At 43.3% G+C, this 24,532-nt stretch overlaps 2 protein-coding genes across 2 annotated transcripts in view; one reads left to right on the top strand and one right to left on the bottom strand.

Annotated features, from left to right (window-relative positions):
• Positions 1-4,261, bottom strand: part of FBXL13 (F-box and leucine rich repeat protein 13) — a 263,465-nt gene extending 259,204 nt beyond the window's left edge. Inside the window, exons 1-2 of the mRNA XM_063448155.1 lie at positions 4,110-4,261; positions 1,780-1,883 (exon numbers count right to left, since the gene is read on the bottom strand). Coding sequence (XP_063304225.1) covers positions 1,780-1,883; positions 4,110-4,184 — 179 coding nt within the window. The 5' untranslated portion in view covers positions 4,185-4,261. The remainder of the gene's footprint in view (positions 1-1,779; positions 1,884-4,109) is intronic.
• Positions 4,262-4,455: 194 nt separating this feature from the next.
• ARMC10 (armadillo repeat containing 10) overlaps positions 4,456-24,532 on the top strand; it is a 28,005-nt gene continuing 7,928 nt past the window's right edge. Inside the window, exons 1-4 of the mRNA XM_063448154.1 lie at positions 4,456-4,686; positions 5,125-5,276; positions 22,420-22,554; positions 23,220-23,396. Of these exons, the coding sequence (XP_063304224.1) occupies positions 4,503-4,686; positions 5,125-5,276; positions 22,420-22,554; positions 23,220-23,396 (648 nt within the window). The 5' untranslated portion in view covers positions 4,456-4,502. The remainder of the gene's footprint in view (positions 4,687-5,124; positions 5,277-22,419; positions 22,555-23,219; positions 23,397-24,532) is intronic.

Here is a 24,532-nt window from a genome sequence, read left to right as displayed (position 1 = left end):
TGGGAGAAGACTATGGGAGGGGGTGGGAGAAGACTATGGGAGGGGGTGGGAGAAGACTATGGGAGGGGGTGGGAGAAGACTATGGGAGGGGGAGGAGAAGACTATGGGAGGGGGAGGAGAAGACTATGGGAGGGGGAGGAGAAGACTATGGGAGGGGAGGAGAAGACTATGGGAGGGGAGGAGAAGACTATGGAGGGGAGGAGAAGACTATGGAGGGGGAGGAGAAGACTATGGGAGGGGAAAAGACAACGGGAGGGGGTGGGAGAAGACTATGGGAGGGGGTGGGAGAAGACTATGGGAGGGGGTGGGAGAAGACTATGGGAGGGAGGGGGAGAAGACTATGGGAGGGAGGGGGAGAAGACTATGGGAGGGAGGGGGAGAAGACTCTATGGGGGGAGAAGACTCTATGGGGGGAGAAGACTCTATGGGGGGAGAAGACTCTATGGGGGGAGAAGACTCTATGGGGGGAGAAGACTCTATGGGGGGAGAAGACTCTATGGGGGGAGAAGACTCTATGGGGGGAGAAGACTCTATGGGGGGAGAAGACTCTATGGGAGGGGGGGAGAAGACTATGGGAGAGGGAGGAGAAGACTATGGGACACGGGAGAAAAAAAATATTCTGAACAAACTGTCCCATAGTAAGAAACACTATGGGACAGTTTGTTCAGAATATTTTTTTTCTGGGTTTCTTCCTCTAAAAACTACGGTGATCTCTTCCTTATGTAATGCACCAATGGAAATATTAATGGGTAAGGTTTCATGTGTTATCATTGGTTGTGAGAGTGGTCTTCCATCAATAGCTTCAACAGCTAGGGGTCATAGTCTCTCTTTGATAGGTATAGTATTACCTTTGACAAATTGAACGTCGATGAAGTTTCCAGCAGCACCTGAATCCATCAGGGCTTTGCATGAAAAGTTCTTTTTGTCAAAGGCAATAGAAATGTCAAGGAGAAACCTATTTTTATTATTTTCAGAGGACGTTTCCATTACACCTAAGACCTGTCCCCTTAAGGTGCTTAGGTGCAGCAGTTTTCCGGACGTAATTGCTTCTCATATATCCCTTCCTACAGCAGTATAGACATAGGCCTTCTTTTCTCCTATATTGTCTTTCTGCTTCCGACAGTCTAGTGACCCCCAACTGCATGAGTTCGGGTTCGGACTGTACAGGAATTTCAGGGACAATAGGTCTGGAGAAACGGGGTGCTAAATGCATACTCATGCGTCTGGTCTTGTTTCTAGTAGCTTCTCTGGTTCTTAATCTATTATCAATCTGCATGACAAAAGTGATAAATTCATTAAGCTTTTTGGGTAAGTCTTTGGCGGCAATCTCATCTAGCATAGGTTCAGATAATCCCTTTTTAAATGCAGAGATTAACCCACTATTAGTCCAGTCTACCTCGGAAGCTAGGGTACGAAATTCTATGGCATATTCCGAGAAAGACCGGTTCCCTTGTCTGATGTGCATCAGGGCAGTAGAGGCGGCATCCTCTCTGCCTAAAGGTTCAAAGGTAAGTTTGAATTCCGTAAGGAACTCCTGGTAATTGTGTGCCACACTCCTATTACTCTCCCTTAATGGATTGGCCCAAGCTAAAGCTTTACCTTTTAATTGATTCATTAGGTAACAACTCAGCATCTCTGAGATATGTTCAGCATCATCATGCAGAGCGTGGAAGCAACTCTAGTGGCCATCTGAGTGACTGCCACTGGAGGTGTCCCTAGGCAGTAATGTAAAGCCTTTTCTCTGTAAAAGGGCCTGCAGGGACAAAGTATTTTACATACCACATAAGATCACTGCTACCCTTCTCAATCATTTGCTTGATCTTCTCTTCTAAAAACGTCAGTGGGTTTTCTGGGCACATCACACACAAGCTGCACAGCAGAGCCTATTAGAAACAGAAAAACAAGCCTTATTATCAAAATGTACTTCATACACTCTTTCTTAACTCTTCAGGATGTTTTATCCCACCAGGAAAATAGTGGGCTTTCAGTCATTAGGATGGCATGGAACATCCTGCAATTTTGGTGCTAGCAGGGTTAAATCTCTGCTCACACTATGAAGACCCAGGTATCAGCCTATGTCCACTGGAGCCATATTTAGTGGCCCCAGACTGAATGATTAGCTGTGTTTAGTGCTCGAAGTGATCGCTAAATAAAGCCCTTTAAATCACTATGGCCGAACGATCTCATAGGAAAACCATTGATTGAAACATTTAACTGTCTTAGAGCGCATGTGCACTCTGAGTGGGAGAGACAAGGGGGGAACGGAGGGAATGTTGGACAAGAGCAAATAAAATTATTGAATTGGTTAGGGAGGTACGAGGGCTGCAATCAGTGTGGGAGGGAGGCTATCAGGAGCTTCTCATTGTGGGCTCTGCCTCTAGCATACCATCCAAGTGACCCCAATTATGAGGTATGCAGTGCATGCTGACAACAGACATAAAATATGCATTGAATTTACATTAGGCAGTCCGAATAGTTCTGGGCTTCCTATGACAAATATGCTGGGGTTGCAATTAGCCCCAATAACTCTGAATGTGAACACTGCACATCCAGACATTAACCCCTTAAGGACCAAACTTCTGGAATAAAAGGGAATCATGACATGTCACACATGTCATGTGTCCTTAAGGGGTTAAAGGACCACTCTAGGCACCCAGACCACTTCAGCTTAATGAAGTGGTCTGGGTGCCTGGTCCAGCTAGGTTTAACCCTTTTTTAATATAAACATAGCAGTTTCATTGACAGCCGCTAGAGGCGCTTGCGTGATTCTCACTGTGAAAATCACAGTGAGAGCACGCAAGCGTCCATAGGAAAGCATTGTAAATGCTTTCCTACGCGACCGGCTGAATGCGCGTGCAGCTCTTGCCGCGCATGCGCATTCAGCTGAAAGGGAGGATCGGAGGCGGAGAGGAGGAGGAGAGCTCCGCGCCCGGCGCTGGAATAAAGGTACGTTTTAACCCTTTCCTCTCCCCAGAGCCGGGCGGGAGGGGGTCCCTGAGGGTGGGGGTACCCTCAGGGCTCTATCCTGCCAGGAAAACTAGTATGTTTTCCTGGCACTATAGTGGTCCTTTAAAGTGTCTTACTTTGTCCATTTATAATGTTAGGAAGTATGCAGAGGCAAGATGTAAGGAAGGCCCTGCTCAAGCAAGCTCACACTCCATGGCTGCAGTTGTTATAGTGTTTGGATTGTTCCTTAATTTTCAATGGAATGGTTTGAGGCTGCAAGTACTCCCATGTTAGTGGTCCAGGGAGACAACCGCCCTCTGCCCCCTTTACAGCCCTCCCATGCAGCCTGCAGAGGATGGTCTAGTATGGTTTAGAAGGGTTTACTATGATTTAAAAACCAAAGACAAAACAAGTTACCTGCGCTCTCTCCTTAAAGGACCACTCTAGTGCTAGGAAAGCATACTCGTTTTCCTGGCACTAGAGTGCCCTGAGGGTGCCCCCACCCTCAGGGACCCCCTCCCGCCCGGCTCTGGAAAGGGGAAAAGGGTTAAAACTTACCTTTTTCCAGCGCTGATTTTCACAGTGAGAATCACGCAAGCGCCTCTAGCGGCTGTCAGTAAGACAGCCACTAGAGGAAATAGGGGAAGGCTTAACTAATTGATAAACATAGCAGTTTCTCTGAAACTGCTATGTTTATAAAAAAATTAGTTAACCCTAGCTGGACCTGGCACCCAGACCACTTAATTAAGCTGAAGTGGTCTGGGTGCCTAGAGTGGTCCTTTAATCCCTATGCATTTTTAAACAAACTGAGGTTTTTTTAGTGACCTCCAATGGCCATGAGAGGATGAGCCCACCTGCCAACGTCAAGGCAGACCCCCCTAGGTGGGTCCTAACTCTAATCATTTACTTTGCCTCCTTGAGCTTCTGGCAAAGATATCTCTAATGAGACAGAGAGGGGTATTTTTTATATAAACCCCTATACATTATTATCCCTTAATAGGGAACACATGGTTACTATGGTATAGTACAATATAGTATAGTTTAGTAGGGTATAGTAAGTATGGTTTAGTACGGTTTAGTATTCTCTAGTATGGTTTAGTGGAGTTTACTAAGGTCTGCTATAGTTTAGTATTGCTAGTTGGGGCTAGTATGGTGTAGGTTACCTCATAGATGTGGGGCAGGGAGTGCTGCCTGATGTAGGTCCTGAGCTGGGTGTCTGCATTGCGCAGGGAGGCCATGGTGGGGCTGTAACACTGATTGCTAATATCACGGCTGGGTTGTCACAAAATTTTGAGCGTCTGTAATCCCGTCTCCTAGCAACATGGAATCCCGCCCTCTAGTCCGGCAGTCCCCGCCCCTTTAGTCTTAGCCACACCCAGTCCCAGCTTTCGCGGCCGACCAACCTACACCCTGGGTCCTGCGCTCTCGGGTACTGCGCATTAATCCAGCCGACGGAACTCGACTTTATAGCCCAGTGGGTGTTACCGCTCTGTAACCCCGCCCCTTAACGCGTGCTGACACCAACACGTGGAGCAGGACGCTGTCAGTCTGTCACCATGTTAGCCGGTCGCCGTGCGGCGGTCAGCCAGCTGCTCGGTGTGTGCGCGGGGGCCGCCGCCTGTTACTGTCTGTACCGGGTCATAGCTGGAGCTGGAAGGAGGCAGAGGGACTCGGGGAGCGGAGGAGGGAAGCCCGGGAGCCTCATTGACAGAGTGTCCGGGATATCCCCCCGGGCTGCAGGTAAGGGCAGAGCTGGCCTATACTCAGGTATAAAGTAATAGAGGTCCACGCACTCCTTGGTTCAAGACAGGTACTTTATTAGACAAAGACCTTTGGGGGTTGAAACGTTGCTGTTGTGGTTTCTAATAAAGTACCTGTCTTGAACCAAGGAGTGGTTCTCTAATACTTTATTAATTTTTGGAAATCTGGTGTTTGATTCTGGTTCAGCAAGCACCCTGGCTCAGCTTTATGGGAGTGAGTGCAGTTCCACACACACTACTAAAGATACCCGGGTATAGACTGCCATTATAGAACCTGCGTGTCCCGCTGTGATGCCAATTGTTGGGGGACCTGGAAGTTTTTTTTACAAAAAAATTAGTTCTTGCTCGCCCATTAAAATGATCATGTGTTAGTATTATGTCTTCTACATTAATTTTTTTTACGTTTTTTCCCCTTTAGCCAGACAAGATAATGTTCCAGAGTCAGCAGGTGATCTGAAGCCTCACCATATAAAAAAACTTATTGAGATTGTTGCTACAAGTTCTGACACATCACTTCGAGAACTGGCCTTGGTCTCCCTTTGTAACAGTGCTGCATTCTCTGTAAACCAAGTAAGTAAATGGGAGGAGGTATTAAAGGGATAATATCACCATTACAACTTTAAAGACAAAACTAAGTCAATCTAAACCAAGTTAGTTCACTACAGTATAGCCATCACTAGAACTGGCACAGGACGTAGCTTTTCTTTTTCTTTTTATACAATGACACCTAATCACAGTGGTTATATCGCTATGGGTGTGTACAAAAAAACGCTATTGTGCAAATAAATGCCTAATAGTGCAGAAAATGTGGAGCGCTTTAACAATAAACAGAACACTTACTCCTGTGGTACTCAGGAGGTGTATGAAGATAATCAAGAAGTCCTTGTATATCCACGGTAGGTAAACAACCTCAGAAATGGAGACCAAGACAGAGAAGGGAAGCAGTGCTAACCCTGGTGTAGAAATCCTTGATAAAATGAGTTATCAAGTGTTGGTGACAATTAGCTTCTCACCTTGTCTGGAGCCAATAACCAGGCTCCAAGTATGCAGACGTGGTGTCAAATATAGAGTGACACAACCCTTCTTTGCAGCAGCTTAAATATATCACTAGTCCACTTGACTAGGACTGCTGCAGGAGTAAGTGTTCTGTTTATTGTTAAAGCGCTCCACATTTTCTGCACTCTTAGGCATTTATTTGCACAATAGCGTTTTTTTTGTACACACTTGATTGTCAATAGGTTGGAGAGTGCCTATTTTTGGTGAGTGAGCTGCTACCACTTTATTGTGTATTGTATTGCAATCCACCTCTTTTAAGCGCCCTTTATCACAGATTATCACTTTATTATATCACTATGGGTGATTATCAGCTTTTTCACTTATTACTTTTTCTTCTATTCCCTCTGGTTTAGACAGGGACCCTTAATGAGCTTCTAGCTCTCCATACTTTATTTTACAGTAGGGTATGTGTCCTACTTATGTTTCTGTTTTTTGGTGCTACAAAGCACCTCTGCTATTGGGTAGGAAACTACATTTGTACCAATGCGACTCCAGAATTATCAAGTCTTTAATTGTTATCTTGAATACCTCAGCGCTGATTGGCTGAGTGTGTCGGCTGATGCTTTAAGGCAACCAACCAGTAGCTCCCCATCCTTAGAAATGACCTATGAAAGATGCATACATGTCTCAAGCCATTTTGTGAATGGGCTGCTATTGATTGACTTAGAGAATCAGCTGACACTCAGCCAATCAACAGCGCCCCTGTCAGGGGCAGAGCTAAACAGCGCAGGAGAGAAGACTTTGGGGTTATACTGCACATGCACAGAAGCTGTTATAGTGCATAGAGGTTCCCTTTATCCTAAAATAGTTCTGATTATTTTCTAAAACTGGTTTTGTATACACAAAGCCAAAAAATCTAGTAAGTCAAACCGTAGATACAACAACTGGAAAAAGAAACACCGTTTTCACAGGTACCCCTTGTAACAAACCATTCCCTATGTCTAATCGCATAGTAAATCCGAGTAAGAAAAATGAGTGTATGAAGAGTGTCAATATTCTAGCTTCATTGGTAGGTTATGAAAAAGCTAAGGTAAAGTGTGTTGGTGCTTCAAATTAAGAAAATAGAAACAGAGGGGTGTCTAATGAGGTGTATCCCCTTTACACACCTATAGTAATTGTGAAAGTAAAAAGGAATAATACACCCCAAAAACAATTTGTCAACACAGAAGCTGAACGCAAGGTAATCAGAGCGATCTACAAAAGATAAAATTGCAAACATATAGTGTTCACTGAATTAAAAAAAACCATCAAAATATGTGAAATTAAACTCGTACAGTGAAGAGCCGTATCAGGCTCTATAGAAGAGGCTGCGAGGTAAATGTGGACGAGATCAATGGTCCAAATATAAATTCAAAATGAAAATTTATTGGCCATACATAAGGGACAAAGTAGTTAGCAGGCTCTGAACTTGAAGCTAACTGAGGAAGGACTCCAGCCAAAGAGGACTACTGTGTAGTGTATTTTATTTTACTGGTATCATTATATTGGTTTTACACTATGCATTTTTAGTTTGTATTTTCTAAGCACATTAAAAAATTGAGAAGATTAAACACACTTCTATTACAGATCCTGTTTTTGACTTCTGTGTATATTGTATATGTATTTATATAGAATGTTCTAACATTTTGGCGTTTTTCACCTCGAGTAATTTTCACGTGTGTGTGTGTTTTTTTTTTTTTGTTTTTTTTTTGGTTTTTTTCAGAATTTACCATGGTGGATCTTTTTAGGTTAATACTATTGGTTGTGTTTTTGTTTTTATATTCTCACTGACTGGCTTTAGCATTACCTTGCCATTTGATGTGTGTGCGAAATAGAGCTTGGTTGCTTCATCTAAGTGTTGCTTCTAAGTGTGTGTGTGGTTGGAGATATTCTGGAGAGTTTTACAGAAGCTTCAACTGTCTAAGAGTTGTGCTAAGAGTTTTCTTTTTTACTGTTACAGGTAAGATTCATCTGTAGGAAAAGGTTACTGATTGCACAAGGTTTGATTTCCTGTTGGTAATTATAAGGCATTTGATTTGATTAGGTAGCTACTTGCTATTGATTGCTATTTAAATTAGCTATTGTTTGCTAATAAGCAGAGGCCTGCCCAGGTGTTAAACATTCTTAGTGGGAGGTGATTTGAGGAGTATATAAGGGCTGTTGTCATTAGCTTGGCTAATAGAGCTTGGTTGCTTCATCTAAGTGTTGCTTCTAAGTGTGTGTGTGGTTGGAGATATTCTGGAGAGTGTTGCTTCTAAGTGTGTGTGTGTGTGGTTGGAGATATTCTGGAGATAAACTGGAGGTAATCTGAGGTATCCAGGAGGATAAATAAAAAAAAAAGGTAAAATTTGTTTGATTTAAATTATTCGCCTCATTGGAATGGCAGACTTAGTTCAGTGTAATAGTTGCTTTGCATTTGTTTCACGTTCCACTTTTTGGAGGTTTGGTTGTTGTCTAATCTGTAGACAGTTCTCTATCTTGCGGCAGGAGATTGTATTTTTGAAGTCTGAGATTTGTAAATTATCTGGTAAACAAATTCAGGCTGGAACTGCTGCAAAGCCATTGCCGCAGAGACATACTAGGAATGGCAGATGGATTACTGTAGGATCTGGTAGACTTGGAGTTGTGGATAAAAGGCATATTGCACAGTCTGTTGTTCTACATAATTCATTTTCTGCACTTTCAGAGTGTAGTGGTGTCCTGGAGATAGGCACTGAGGCTAGTGGTGTTGTGCAGAGAGGCACTGAGGCTAGTGGTGTTGTGCAGAGAGGCACTGAGGCTAGTGGTGTTGTGCAGAGAGGCACTGAGGCTAGTGGTGTTGTGCAGAGAGGCACTGAGGCTAGTGGTGTTGTGCAGAGAGGCACTGAGGCTAGTGGTGTTGTGCAGAGAGGCACTGAGGCTAGTGGTGTTGTGCAGAGAGGCTTGAAGACTATGGCGAGGCCTAATAGAAAGCAGTTGTTGTTGGGGGATTCCATCATAAGAGGTGTGGAGATGGATAATGGTGGTCTTGTGAGGTGTCTTCCTGGAGCTACTGCTCACAGAGACAGGAGACGTATCTGTAATATTGTTAAGCAAGCAAAGCAGGAAGGGGAATTGGATGTACTTGTCCATTTAGGGACAAATGACTTGGCTTGCAATGAGGTTTCAGAGGTTAAGGAAGTTTTTAGTGTTTTTGCCAATGATATACGGCAGGTTGCTTCCACACTGTCATTCTCTGAAGTTCTGCCTGTGCATAACACTCAGAACGACAGGCGGATGCGTATTAGGGACTTTAACTTGTGGCTTGGTGAATGGTGTCGGGAGCAAGGATTTGGCTTTATTGCTCATGGTAGCTCTGTTTGGAATGGAAATAAACTGTACAAAAAAGATGGTTTGCATCTTTCTCAAAAGGGAACAAATGTTCTCAGTGAGCAGTTCAGAGGTTTTGCTAGGATGTTTTTAAACTAGGAGGGGGGGGCAAAAGGGTGATAAAACATCAATCCAATTGTCCCCCAAAACAAGGACAGAAGGTGCCTGTAGCAAGTGTGTTAAAAAATGATAAGCTTAGCGTCATGTCTACAAATGCTCGCAGTTTAGGGAATAAGATCCATGAACTTGTGGCAATAATGGCAACTGATAGTGTAGATTTAGTCGCTGTTACTGAGACATGGTATAATGAGAAAAATGACTGGGACATAGCAATACCAGGGTACTCTTTATATAGAAAAGACAGGGAAGGCAAGAAAGGGGGAGGGGTGGCCCTGTATGTAAAGGATAGCATAAAATCTAGCCTAATAAAGGTTAGTGAGGCGAACATAGAGTCCGTTTGGGTTACGTTAGAATTTGGTAATCACACAGTAACTCGTGTAGGTGTGATTTATAGGCCCCCAGGACAAATAGAAGAGTTAGATAATCTACTAGTTGAAGAAATAGCTAAAATGACAATGAAGGGGGAAGTTATCATCATGGGTGACTTTAATCTTCCTGATGTGAATTGGAAAACAAAAATAGCTACTTGTGCCAGGAGCACACATATTCTAAACTCCCTACTGGGATTGTCTCTAAAACAAGTCGTTGAGGAGCCAACTCGTAAAGAGGCCATACTAGATTTAGTGTTAACAAATGGAGATTTGGTATCAGATATTACTGTAGGTGAAAGTTTAGGATCCAGTGATCATCAGTCAGTGTGGTTTAATATAAGAACAGTGACTGAGTCACACCACACAAAAACAAAAGTTTTAGACTTTAGAAAAACAGACTTTTCTAAAATTAGAATATGTGTAAAGGAGTCATTATCAGACTGGAGCAATTTATATGGAGTCCAAAAGAAATGGGATTATTTAAAAGTTGCACTACTGAAGGCAACAGAAAATTGCATTAGGCTTGTCAGTAAAAGCAAAAAATTCAAGAAACCACTGTGGTACTCCGCAGATGTGGCCAAAATAGTAAAAAACAAAAAGTTAGCATTTAGTAATTATAAAAAAAACCAGAGTGAGGAAGACAGAATGACCTATAAGATTAGGCAGAAAGAGGCTAAGCAAGTTATAAGAGCTTCCAAATCCCACACAGAAGAGAAAATAGCACAGTCAGTAAAAAAGGGGGACAAAACTTTTTTTAGATACATAAATGAGAAAAGAAAAGTAAAACAAGGATTAGTTAGATTAAAAACAAAAGAAGGAAGGTATGTAGATGAGGATAAAGGTCTAGCTGACTGCCTCAATGAATATTTTTGTTCGGTATTTACAGATGAAAATGAAGGAAAGGGACCTCAGTTAAGAAAAAGGATAAATGAGTCATTTATTACACGTGAGTTTACAGAGGAAGAGGTTCTATTTCAACTGTCAAAAGTAAAGACAAATAAGTCAATGGGACCTGATGGAATACACCCAAAGCTATTAAAAGAGCTTAGTGGTGTACTAGCAAAACCATTAACAGATTTATTTAACCAATCATTGATAACAGGAGTAGTCCCAGAAGATTGGAAGTTAGCGAATGTTGTGCCCATTCACAAGAAAGGTAATAGGGAGGAGTCGGGCAACTATAGGCCAGTAAGCCTTACTTCAGTAGTGGGGAAAGTGATGGAAACCATGTTAAAGGATAGGATTGTTGAACATCTAAAAACACATGGATTTCAAGACCAGAGACAACATGGGTTTACTTCAGGGAGATCATGCCAAACTAATCTTATTGATTTTTTTGATTGGGTAACTAAAATTATAGATCAGGGTGGTGCAGTAGACATTGCTTACCTAGATTTCAGTAAGGCTTTTGACACTGTTGCACATAGAAGGCTTATCAATAAACTACAATCTTTGAGTTTGGATTCCAATATTGTTGAATGGGTAAGGCAGTGGCTGAGTGACAGGCAACAGAGGGTTGTAGTCAATGGAGTATATTCGAAGCTTGGGCTTGTCACCAGTGGGGTACCTCAGGGATCTGTACTTGGACCCATTCTCTTTAATATTTTTATTAGTGATATTGCAGAAGGTCTTGATGGTAAGGTGTGTCTTTTTGCGGATGATACTAAGATATGTAACAGGGTTGATGTTCCAGGAGGGATAAGCCAAATGGAAAATGATTTAGGTAAACTAGAAAAATGGTCAGAGTTGTGGCAACTGACATTTAATGTGGATAAGTGCAAGATAATGCATCTTGGACGTAAAAACCCAAGGGTAGAGTACAAAATATTTGATAGAGTCCTAACCTCAACATCTGAGGAAAGGGATTTAGGGGTGATTATTTCTGATGACTTAAAGGTAGGCAGACAATGTAATAGAGCAGCAGGAAATGCTAGCAGAATGCTTGGTTGTATAGGGAGAGGTATTGGCAGTAGAAAGAGGGAAGTGATACCGGAGAAACTGACGGAAGCCAAGCACAGAGAGATGGACACAGGTTTCTTCAGGAAGGAAGAGATTCTTTATTGGATCACCGATCGGGACTCAGAGGGACTAACGTCACCAAAATACAGCAAATTCTGAGCCCCGGACAATAGTGCAGGCTCCTTATATAGGCATATAACTCCTCCCATATTAAGCTCCACCCGCACATTCTCTTAACCAATCAACACAAATAAGAATTAACTTCCTGTTTGACCGCATGGCTTGTCCAGCACAATGGAGGAGGGGGAATACTATATCCTGTATTCTTGCACATGCTCCGTACACTACTGATCGTATCTTGCCTTGTGCAACCAACTGATCGATACGTCAGCATATGCACGTACACATGCCACGTGGTAATCTCGGCCTACTAAATTTATTTTTACCGAGATTCCACCACATTCCCCCCTTTGATGCCTCTTGATATTTTACAATTACTTGAGGCATCACTTAACCTTGGTTTGCTTACACCGCAAGTTACCTTGAACCAGACCAGACTTATCTTATGATGTGAATCTTTTAACACTCATCTTCCTGCATTGGTTCTCCCTGATCTAGAGCCTTATATTTATATATCGCCATTATCTGTGCAGCAGCCTTCCTCTCTGCTATACTTCCTATCAGGCTTTGCACAGACCTAACTACTAAGGGTATAAGACACGGTAGGAGTAGACACAACAGTAAAATCAGTAGGACTCCACCTACCACTGCCTTAAGCCCTCCAAACCACTCATACCAGCTACCAAACCAACTACTTGGATTGTACCCTTTCCATACCTGAGTAGGCACATGCGCTAGTTTAACCATATGGCTAGTAAGCTCAGCTATTGCTTGCCCTTCGTCGTCTATTTGAAGACAGCAATTGCTTAGGTTAAACTTCCCACATACACCTCCCTCTACTGCCAAAAGATAATCCAAGGCTAATCTATTTTGGTAGACTGCTGTCCTCATCCTGGTGTTATGCTTCGCTAGAAGATTGAGCGCTTGTGATGTCTCATTTGTGATAATCTCAACCACCGCCTGTAATCTTATAATACGGTTGAGCATATAAATAGGGGTTCTATAACCAAAGGTACCATCCTCAGCCCACGTGGCTGGCCCATAATAGTCTATGATACGCTGGGGAGGCCATTCATTATCTTCCCAGGTGCCTATCTCTATGGGTCCCCTTTTCTTCCTATGATTCACATCATACACTTTAACACCTAAAGTCTCACCTGTTTCAATCGGTAACAAGAAGAAGGATGGTTTGAGCATACCCAACACACATGCCCCTTCCCAGTCCTGTGGCAACTCCGAATAGGCCTTCTTACCACAGATCCAGTACAAATTTGCTGGGGCTCTCCAGGTTGATGTGATGGATAGATCAAACCACACATCCTTTAAATTGGCGTATCTAGCAAACGGGTTAGATGGTTCTGAGACATTTGAAGCCGACCACCAAGTTGTATTCTTTGTATCATCATCATAAGCTTTTTGCCCTAGACAAGTTAATTCTCCTACAGAAGTATTATACATTATTCCTTTCCTTGCTATGCAAACATAACCTATGATGGAGGTCTTTAATCTCCACTCAGATTTACCTCTAACACTCATATGATAATCGGCTTGTGTAGATATTAATTGGTCAACTGCCTCAGAACCGGACATTACCTCCTTTGCTTCCCAAGGCCATTGGTCTCCCATGTTAGTACCTCCACACACATAGCAGTTGGTAACATTAAGACTACCGGCAATACTTTCAGCTAGATCGATAAACAGGTTTTTAGCATTATGGGGGATCTTGTTATCTATACTCATCTCTTCATAAAAGGAATGGTATACTTGATGAGTCTGGGAGGATACCGTATCAGTCTCTATCCCTATAAACAATAATGTCCCAGGATCTAAACCCGTCCCGTATATCTGAAACCCAAATAAATTTCCATACTTATCTAGGAACTTGTCGGGGTTATTAATAAGTATATGGACTGGGTTACATTCCATAGACTTACAATATGGGCTAGTCGGCAACTTAGTCACTATCATGTCTTTATCTACTGTCTGTCCCCAAGTCGCCCACCCCACACAAGACCAATATGGACAAAAGTTATAGTCTTTATTTGGGCATCTAGGACTCACATATTTATTTTTGCTACTGGGACAAATGTATTTATCGTTAGACCCATACGTCCTCTCCCATCTAAGATCCCCACATACATTCCACGGCTTTCTACCACTCGATATCGCTTTACACGCATCAAACAGCAGAACACCCGAAGAATGTACGGATTCTAACACCGTCTTATTAATTAGGGTCCCCTGAGGATCTCCATTCCTGAGAGTCAACCAAATTGTACGAGGTTGATACTCTGGACTGAAGCACTTAGGTTCTCCTACTCCTAAATGGCACACACTATAGTCTATATTTAAGTATCTACATCTCGATACCTCTCCTTTACACTCGTATTGTGAATGCCAAATTAGGGTTTGGGAAATATGGTTACCTGTTCTCGTAGTCTTAATGCATACCTCACAGCTAGGAGTGTCGGTACCTCTACCTTCCTGAATATAAAAACACATGTAAATAAACACAATCAAAAGCACATCTTTCGCCGTCATCCTCAGTCTTCGTCCGTGCGATGGAACCTCAGCCTCCAGGATGTGAGGGCTGCAGGGAATGGAGTACTGCTCGTCTTCACAGGTGTCCCTTCGAGACTTTCCTGGCTTATACACTATGTGATGGTAAGCGGACAGGCTTTATTATGGCCTTCTCACTCACACCTGTAACAATAAAATTTGTAATCCACAATAATTCCTCGTTACTCCGACTGAGTAGTGCGTTTTAACCGGATCTTGCAGGGATTCTCTGGATCTGCTGTAACTTGCCAAGAATCGACTGCTGCTGGTTTAACCCTGGAGTGATGTATCCACGGAGTCACTTCTGCTACTTTTATCGCTGTAGGGGTAGACAAAAGAACAACATAAGGACCTCTCCACTTGGGCCCTAACGGTACATTATTCCACTCTTTAATCCACACTTGGTCTCCTGGATGATAACTATGGACAGGGGGATAAATATTCACAGGTAATCTATCTTGTACCCATTTCTGTACCTCCTCCATAGTCTTACCCAACTCTACAACCTGCTGCCGGGTAATTCCTTCTCCCAACTGACTCAAGTCCCCCCTTAAGTTACCAAGTACGGGAGGTGGTCGCCCATACATAATTTCAAAAGGGGAGAGGCCCATCCTTCTGGTAGGGGTACTGCGGATTCGCAATAGAGCTATAGGTAAGAGAACGTTCCACTTAAGTTGGGTTTCCTGACACATTTTAGCCAACTGGTTCTTTATAGTTCTATTCATTCTCTCTACCTTACCAGAACTCTGGGGTCTATATGCAGTATGAAGCCTCCACTTTATACCAAGCATATGAGTCAGTTGTTGTAGGCACTGGTGAACAAAAGCTGGACCATTGTCCGATCCTATAGAACAGGGTAGTCCATATCGGGGTATTATTTCTCGTAGCAGGAATCTCACAACTTCTCCTGCTTTTTCTGTACGAGTAGGACATGCTTCTACCCAGCCTGAATAGGTGCACACAATTACCAGCAGGTAACGATGTCCACCCGATTTAGGCATCACTGTAAAGTCTATTTGTAGATCGGACATGGGGAGTCCCCCCATAAACTGGACTCCTGGTGGCTTTACTGGTCCTTGTCTTGCATTATTCTTAGCACACGTTACACATCTGCGTACAATGGCCTGAGTCAAGTTGGACAATCTTGGTATGTAGAAATGTTTTCTGAGGGATTCTTCAGTACTGTCTCTCCCAGAATGTGTCCCGTTATGATAATTTTGGACAATTTCTACCGCTAGCGATGCTGGTATAACTATTCTTCCATCTTCTAGCTGATACCACTTGTTCTCCAGATACTTTCCCGGTTCAGTCTTTAACCACTCCTCTTCTTGAGCTGTATAAACTGGAGTCCATTGGGACAGTGGAGTTGGTATAAGAGCAGCTATATGCCCCACATACTCCTGTCTTCCTGATTCAGCAGCACGCTTAGCTGCACTATCTGCCATCCGATTTCCCTTGGTTACATCACCATCTCCTCTCAGATGCGCTCGACAATGTATGATACCGACTTCTTTCGGCTCCCACACTGCTTCCAATAGTTGTAGGATTTCAGCTGCGTACTTGATTTCTTTGCCTTCTGAATTCAGTAGTCCTCTTTCTTTATACAAAGCTCCGTGGGCATGAGTGGTTAAAAACGCATACTTAGAGTCCGTATAGATATTCACTCTTAAACCTTCAGCCAATTGTAACGCTCGTGTTAGTGCTATTAATTCTGCCTTTTGTGCTGATGTTCCTTTTGCCAGTGGCCGAGCTTCTATCACCTTGTCTATTGTTGTCACTGCATATCCTGCATAGCGGATCCTTTCTTTCACATAACTACTGCCGTCGGTGTAATATTGAACATCGGGGTTCTGGATGGGAAAATCACGAAGATCTGGTCTACTTGAAAATACTTCATCCATTACTTCCAAACAATCATGTTGACTTTCAGTAGGTTGTGGCAAAAGGGTAGCTGGATTTAAGGTGTTTACAGTCTCTAAATGCACTCTTGGGTTTTCACACAACATTGCTTGATACTTGGTCATACGGCTATTACTAAACCAATGATTTCCTTTGTAATCCAACAACGTCTGTACTGCATGTGGGACTCGTACATAAAGTTCTTGACCCAGAGTGAGTTTATCGGCTTCAGCTACTAGCAGGGCGGCTGCAGCTACGGCTCTTAGACAAGGTGGAAGTCCGCTGGCCACTGCATCCAGTTGCTTAGACATGTAGGCAACAGGTCTTTGCCATGATCCCAAGTACTGTGTCAATACTCCCACAGCCATTCTTCTCTGCTCGTGTACATATAAGTAGAATGGTCGTGTGTGATCAGGTAGACCTAATGCTGGGGCACACATCAAAGCCTTCTTTACATCTTCAAATGCCGTTTGCTGTTCTTGGGTCCATAAGAAGGGGTCGTGCTCTGCACCTTTGATAGCTGCGTACAGAGGTTTTGCTAGTATCGCATAGCTGGGAATCCATATCCTACAGAAGCCTGCTGCCCCCAAGAATTCTCGCACTTGTCTTCTATTCTTGGGTATTGGTATTTGGCAGACAGCTTCTTTTCTCTCTGGCCCCATAATCCTTTGACCTTCAGAGATATGGAATCCCAGATACTTGACAGTTGGCAAACACAACTGAGCCTTCTTTCTAGACACCTTGTATCCTGCCTTCCAGAGAATGTGTAGTAGATCGTGCGTTGCTTGCTGACAGATTTCTTTTGTAACTGCTGCTATCAACAAGTCATCTACATATTGTAACAAGACACACTCTCCTGGGATGGACTCGAAATCCAATAGATCTTGACTTAGGGCTGAACCAAATAGGTTAGGTGAATTTTTAAACCCTTGGGGCAGTCTTGTCCAAGTCATTTGGCGTTTTGAGCCTGTTACAGCGTTCTCCCATTGGAAAGCGAAAATACATTGACTTTCTGCGGCAATTCGGAGGCAAAAGAAGGCATCTTTGAGATCTAAGACTGTGAAGTAAGTAGCCCCGCCCGGAATTAAAGCAAGCAGGTTATATGGATTGGGTACAACTGGATGTATACTAACAACCGCATCATTGACTGCTCTTAAGTCCTGCACAGGTCGATACTCATCTGTACCGGGCTTTTGAACAGGCAGCAATGGGGTGTTCCAGGGGGAAGTACAGAATTTTAGGATACCATACCGTATGAACTTATCCAGATAGGATTGGATGTTCTTCTTAGCCTTCTGTGGGATGTGGTATTGTCTTAGGCTTACTGGATAAACCCCAAGTTTCAGTTAAATTTTTATAGGTGGAATATTGCGGGCCAGTCCTGGTGGGTTGTTCTCTGCCCAAACTCCTGGTATGTTAAACAATGTCTCATCACTCCTAGGGTTTTGGCTAGTCAACACTGTATAAAGTCGCCACTCTTCTTCCTTTGGTACGGATAAAGTCATAATACCTGAAGGTCCATTAAACTTTAAAGATGTTGTTCCATTTGGTAGGAACGTAATCTGCGCTTGTAATTTGGATAGCATATCACGTCCCAGCAATTGGACTGGACATTCAGGCATATAAAGGAATTGGTGTTTTACTACGTGGCCTCCCAATGTACAGAGTCGACTTTTAAGAACCGGTTTTTCAGCACTTCTTCCAGTTGCTCCTATCACAGTAATAGTCCTTCCAGATGGAGGAGCAACTAGATTAGTCACCACTGAATGTTCAGCACCAGTGTCGATCATGAACGCACTCCTTTTCCCCCCTATTGATACATCGACCATAGGCTCCGCTCGACCAAGGGGGATGGAACCCGGTCGGTATCAATAGTCCTCCATGACCGTGTCAGCCAATCCTACGAAGTCCCTACCTTCTCTATCGCGGGACCTTTGCGCTGCTGGAATATACCTGTCTTCCCTAACACTTCCTCTGTTCCCATTACTCCCTCTATAACCATTACTCCCTCCGGGACCTCCTCTACCTCTCGCTCTGCCTCTAAAGTTTCCGTAGCCTGCCCTGGGTTGGTCTCTCTCGTACTGCTCTCTTTGCGGACATTCGTTCCTCCAATGCCCTTCTTCCTTGCAATACGCACACTGATCCCTACTCAAAGGCTCCCTACTCCATCTATTATTGCCTCTATCTGGGCCCCGTTTATCTACGCCTGCGATCGCTACCGCTAGCATATCAGCCTTTTTACGCATCTTGCGCTCCTCCTCTTTCTTGCTTTCTGTTTCCCTATTCATATAGACCTTATTAGCTACCTCCATTAGTTGGGAGATTGACATACCTGCAAACCCTTCTAACTTTTGTAGCTTGCGCTTAATATCTCCGTATGCTTGGCTGACAAAGGCGGAGTTAACCATTCGGGAATTATCTGCGTCTTCCGGATTAAAGGGGGTATACAAGCGGTATGCCTCCAATAATCGGTCATAAAAGACACTGGGCGCTTCATCGCTTTTCTGAATCACCTCAACTGTCTTCGACATATTAATAGCCTTCTTTCCTCCAGCTTTCATGCCAGCAATTATAGCGTCTCTATAGGCTCTGAGTTGAACCATATCAGCACCATTTACGTTCCAATCGGGATCAGTGTTGGGATAATGTGTTGCGGCCCATGCTGCTGGATTAGCTTGGTTCAAAGCACGGGCTCTATCCTCTAATGCTTTAATGGCTGCTTGATTTATTCTTGTCCTTTCCTCATTGTTAAATAAAGTCATTAGTAACTGCTGGCAATCAGCCCATGTCGGATTATGCGTCTGTACTATTGAGGTGAACAGATCAGTCATGGCTTGTGGTTTCTCAGTATACGAGGAATTATGGGTCTTCCAGTTTAAAAGGTCGGTAGTGGTAAATGGAACATATACGAAGACTGGGTCAGCGTGTGCCATTTGACCTGCGGCATCGAGATAAGCTGACCCGGGATTTAGGCGAAGAGGCATCTGATAGTGCTTTAATTGTTGGGCACCAGTCAACTGTCGGGTTTGGATGGGGCTACGTAGAGAGGCGTCAGTCATGGGTTCCGGTCGGGGAGAGATAGGGTATGGGGATGTGGGAGGTTGGTTTTGGGAAAAGGTCGTAAATAAAACACTTCGAGCCGAGCTAGATGAAGCTTGACCAGAAGTCTGAAGTGGCGCCAAATCAGGATATTCGTTTTTAATGGGGGTGGGTTCTGGTTCCGGAAGGGGAGATTTAGTACGAGGGGGGGTGGATCCTGTACTGGAGGAGGAAGCGGAAGTGGACGAGGGTAATGAGGGGAGGGGTGCAGGACTTCCTGCGTTTGCGTCACTTCTTCTTAACGGAAAGTAAGGGGGCGGCAAAGGGATCTCGGACTCAGGGGGCGTGTCCAAAATGGGCCTAACACCAGTCCTAGTGGACGAACAAGTCCTAGCTACCATGAGGCGACACTGCTCCTCGTGGCATGTCTGGAGCCATTTTGGCGAGTCATTTACGGCCTGTCTCCAACAGTCAATATAAGGAAACTGGCCGTAAAGTTCAGGCCTACCTGATACAGCCACATGTAAGCGCTGTACCAGAGTTGGATCCAAACTGCCACGTGGCGGCCATGCCGCAACCAAAGTAGGCCACTCCCTAGTGCACAAAGTGACCAAACGTACAGGAGACATCTTAACCCCAAAATCACAAACTTTGAATCCCTTTTTAAAATTCTTAACCATACATCCTAAGGGATCCGGAATCGTTGACTGCGACGCACCCATACTTAACAATGGAACGTCGTCGACAACGAATACTATACACGCGTACTATTCAACAGTCACACCCGTTTCCTCTGGCAACAGCACCACGTGGTACAGTTACCAAGTGAAACGTACACAATAACAATAAACACTCAGGGAATTCCCGTACACACACAGCTGTTACACCAGTCACTATATAATCAATATTATGCCCTTTGGCGTAACTATACAGTCACCCACGCTATAATTCTCTATATACGAATTACCCGTCTATAACACACCCCAGTAACATCGTCTTTTACAAATAGCGGTTACAGTACGGTTAGCATAGGTCAAAGCACAAGTTAAGGTCACAATACAATTATTAGTGGTTATGGTGTTAAACATGCAATGGACGACAATGATTAGTACTTATTATACAATGTCAGTAAATATACAGGGTTATGGTACCGTGCACTATAATACAGCAACACACTATCAACACTCTCGCTAGACGGCTGAGCTTGCGCTATCTAACAAGATATACACTTTACTAAAACAATCGTTAACACATTTACAATTCCCAACTAAACTATTGGCCAGTACCTTGAATGGACTACCTAAAACTATATACACCCGTTTTGGTTAGCCACACTGCCCAATCACCACATATATAGCGAGCTAGAGAACCAAATTTACACAGGCGCCTCTTAGTCGCACTATACAACGAGCTAGAGAACCGAATTTACACAGGCGCCTCTTAGTCGTACTATCAAAAGTCTAGTGGGTTCCAAATTTACACGCCTTCCCACTTAGCCCAGATAGGATGAGAACTAGCGAACCGAATTTACACAGGCGCCGCTTAGTCTCCCGGTCCCTCCGACCTAGCGAACGTAATATACACCCTAGAACGCTAGTCTAGACAAGACACCGGTGTCCGGCTAGGGCTATTTACACCAGGACCCCGCCTGACTAACCAAATCAAACGGTCTGACTAAAGAGCGTTCGATCGAGCGGTGCGCCTTCGCTCCTTCCCTCCGACAGAGGGGGCAGATACAGATTCAAAAACCCCTTTGGGCCTACCGCACAATCGGTATACCCCTAGCGGGTCCTGCCGTCTAAAACAGCAGTTGTCTTACCTCCTCGTTCCTGAACCTGAGTTCACACTCATCGACGGGGACACCCCAGCACTTCTCACGTAGAGGCCGATGATCTCCTGGACAACAGACCAGTGGCGCCGAGACGAAGGGAGGTCCACGCAGAAGTTCAGGGGTGCAGCCGTAGAGAACGTGGGCAAAGATAGACCGTCTCACGCCTCTGCCTCTCAGCTACCGTTGAACGATGAGCTTCCCGGCCAATGCACCAAATGATACCGGAGAAACTGACGGAAGCCAAGCACAGAGAGATGGACACAGGTTTCTTCAGGAAGGAAGAGATTCTTTATTGGATCACCGATCGGGACTCAGAGGGACTAACGTCACCAAAATACAGCAAATTCTGAGCCCCGGACAATAGTGCAGGCTCCTTATATAGGCATATAACTCCTCCCATATTAAGCTCCACCCGCACATTCTCTTAACCAATCAACACAAATAAGAATTAACTTCCTGTTTGACCGCATGGCTTGTCCAGCACAATGGAGGAGGGGGAATACTATATCCTGTATTCTTGCACATGCTCCGTACACTACTGATCGTATCTTGCCTCGTGCAACCAACTGATCGATACGTCAGCATATGCACGTACACATGCCACGTGGTAATCTCGGCCTACTAAATTTATTTTTACCGAGATTCCACCACAGAAGTGCTCATGCCATTGTACAGAACACTGGTGAGACCTCACTTGGAGTACTGTACACAGTACTGGAGACCCTATCTTCAGAAGGATATTGATACCTTAGAGAGAGTTCAAAGAAGGGCTACTAAACTGGTTCATGGATTGCAGGATAAAACTTACCAGGAAAGGTTAAAGGATCTTAACATGTATAGCTTGGAGGAAAGACGAGACAGGGGGGATATGATAGAAACATTTAAATACATAAAGGGAATCAACACAGTAAAGGAGGAGACTATATTTAAAAGAAGAAAAACTACCACAACAAGAGGACATAGTCTTAAATTAGAGGGACAAAGGTTTAAAAATAATATCAGGAAGTATTACTTTACTGAGAGGGTAGTGGATGCATGGAATAGCCTTCCAGCTGAAGTGGTAGAGGTTAACACAGTAAAGGAGTTTAAGCATGCGTGGGATAGGCATAAGGCTATCCTAACTATAAGATAAGGCCAGGGACTAATGAAAGTATTTAGAAAACTGGGCAGACTAGATGGGCCGAATGGTTCTTATCTGCCGTCACATTCTATGTTTCTATGTTTCTATGAAATGAAAGCATTACAGAAAAAAAAATGCTCCCAATATAATGTGATGGTGTAAGTTCTACTAAGCTGAAGCTTGCTCTTCCCTCTTAGTATTTCTGCTACAGAGGATGGAAGCAGATTAATCTGTCTGATCTCAGAGGATCGCTGATTATTGAAGAAAAGCTCCAAGTGCCTGTATATTTAATTATGTCTTCATTTATTTTAGGATCTTATTCGGAATCTTGATGGCATAAGGATTATAGGAGAAGCACTCTCAGATTTAAATTATGAAGTAAAGGTTAAGGCATTAAATACATTAAACAACTTGAGTATGAACGTTCAAAATCAAAAACTGATAAAGGTAAGGGTTTGCCTTGAGTTATTTTTAACTGTATCAAATGTAAATCTACATGAAGATTAGGTACCGACCGGCTTAATGCTTCTGACTTCATTTAGCAATGTAGCACTGTTTTAAACCGCATATTTTGTGATCAAAATTTCTATGAAACTTTTTTTGCTAAAAATGATTGGTAATGACATTTTATAGTAACTGTTATTATTGCTTATTTTGGTATATTGCATTACACTGTTTCTACGTTAACCTGACATTTTTTTGTTTTTTGGGAAGAGGTTCTGTAGAAGCATTGGGCATTGGTAATTTTAAAAAGCTGTGACTCAAACTGTTCTCCATTGAGGATGCCTGCAAAAAATCTGTGTATTCTGGGAAATTTGTTGGAAATATGACTTCTTGGAATTTCTGTGCTCAGGGTCATACTTGAGCTATGTAGGTGATCTGCAACAATAAACCTTTTTTTAACCTGTATAACCCAGTGGGGAGTTTTTTCTTGCTCTAGGCTAAACCACAATATGTTTAGAGCAGAGTTAATTTCCCTAATATCCTCCTTATTGAGTTGTTCCTTATGACACGTAGAAACTATCTTTAGGGTAAAGATCTATTCAGATTAGGAGAATAAGCACTAGATGCATGCAAAACTGATTTCTGGTCTTGATTTTTATTTTTATTAGGATTTTCTCCATGGAGTCTGTGAAATGATCACTTCAGCTGCACTTAATTCAGAGTTACAATTGGCTGGACTTAGGCTGCTAATTAATATGTCTGTTACAAACAGTCATCACAACCACTTCATCGCTTACATCTCTTTCTTTTTAACACTGCTAGCGGAAGGAAATCGATATACTCAGGTATCGTACATGTGATGACTGCAAAACTATACTGTAGTAATGAACACAATCATGGCACATCTTGAATTTTTCACAGTTGATAAAATGTATTCTGCACTGTTGAAATTTTTGAAAACATTTTAATAACTGATGTGTAAATATAGCATAATAATATTTTTTTGCTGTGACTTATTGGATGTTAAATTGGCTCTGTCACTTAAATAGGGGGGGTGAACATTTTATGAAGATAAAACGCTCATGAACTGTCAATATTTATCACAAGACAATCTAGGGACCCCACTATGTCTTGTGTAGAATCCTCAAGTTGACAAAACTTGACAAGTCCTCCTACCACCATCGATGTTACTTTCCCCAGCCATTTTGAATGGTGTTGGAAAGAGGCAGTGTCTCACTCGTTTTGCGATTTATCTATAGACCTCAGTGTATTACTATTGTGCATGTTCATGTGACCCCATAGGCTTCCTCCACCTCCAGGTCCCTCAGTGGTATTCAGCATCTGAAACGGAGTGTCAGGAAGTGCAGATTGACGTCAGGCATGGGTGCCGCTGATTGGCTAGAGTTGACAGTTGACGCTCTAAGCCAATCGCTAGTTCCCGGTTCATAATTATTTTTTTACTTTTTTATGAATGGGGAGCTACTGATTGGCTTAGAGTGCCAGCTGACCGCTCTAGACAATCAGCAACACCCCTCCCCAGCGGCACTCTGTGCTTCCTGACACTCAGTAAATAAAAGTGAAAACATTAACACTGATATTTTTTTTTTACCTGGGGAGATGAGAAGGTCCAGAGTTTCCTGCCAGGCCCAGGTACCAAAGCCTTATGATGTAGTGTCCAGAATAAAGTGGAGGGTTCACTTCATTTGTCCTTCCTGCTCCAATCTCCTTTTCTTCTCCTTCATTTGACAGTCTTCTTTTTCTTCTGACACTGTCTTCTATATTTGGCTCCTTCACCTTTCTGCTTATTTTGCACCCTTCTTCTCCTTTCTCATTCAGATTCCTTTCTGCTCATTCTCCTACTTTAGCTTTGTGCTCCATGCTGTCCCTTTCTGCTCCTTCTTCAACTTTACCTTTGTGCTCCTTCTGATTCTTTCTTCTCCTTTACCTTTGTGCTCCTTTTGTCCCTTTCTGCTCCTTGCAG

Source organism: Pelobates fuscus, chromosome 3 (genome assembly GCF_036172605.1).
Source record: "Pelobates fuscus isolate aPelFus1 chromosome 3, aPelFus1.pri, whole genome shotgun sequence".
NCBI classification, from domain to species: Eukaryota; Metazoa; Chordata; class Amphibia; order Anura; family Pelobatidae; genus Pelobates; species Pelobates fuscus.
Note: the sequence above shows the minus strand (reverse complement) of the source record. Positions and strands in the feature narration are given on the sequence as shown.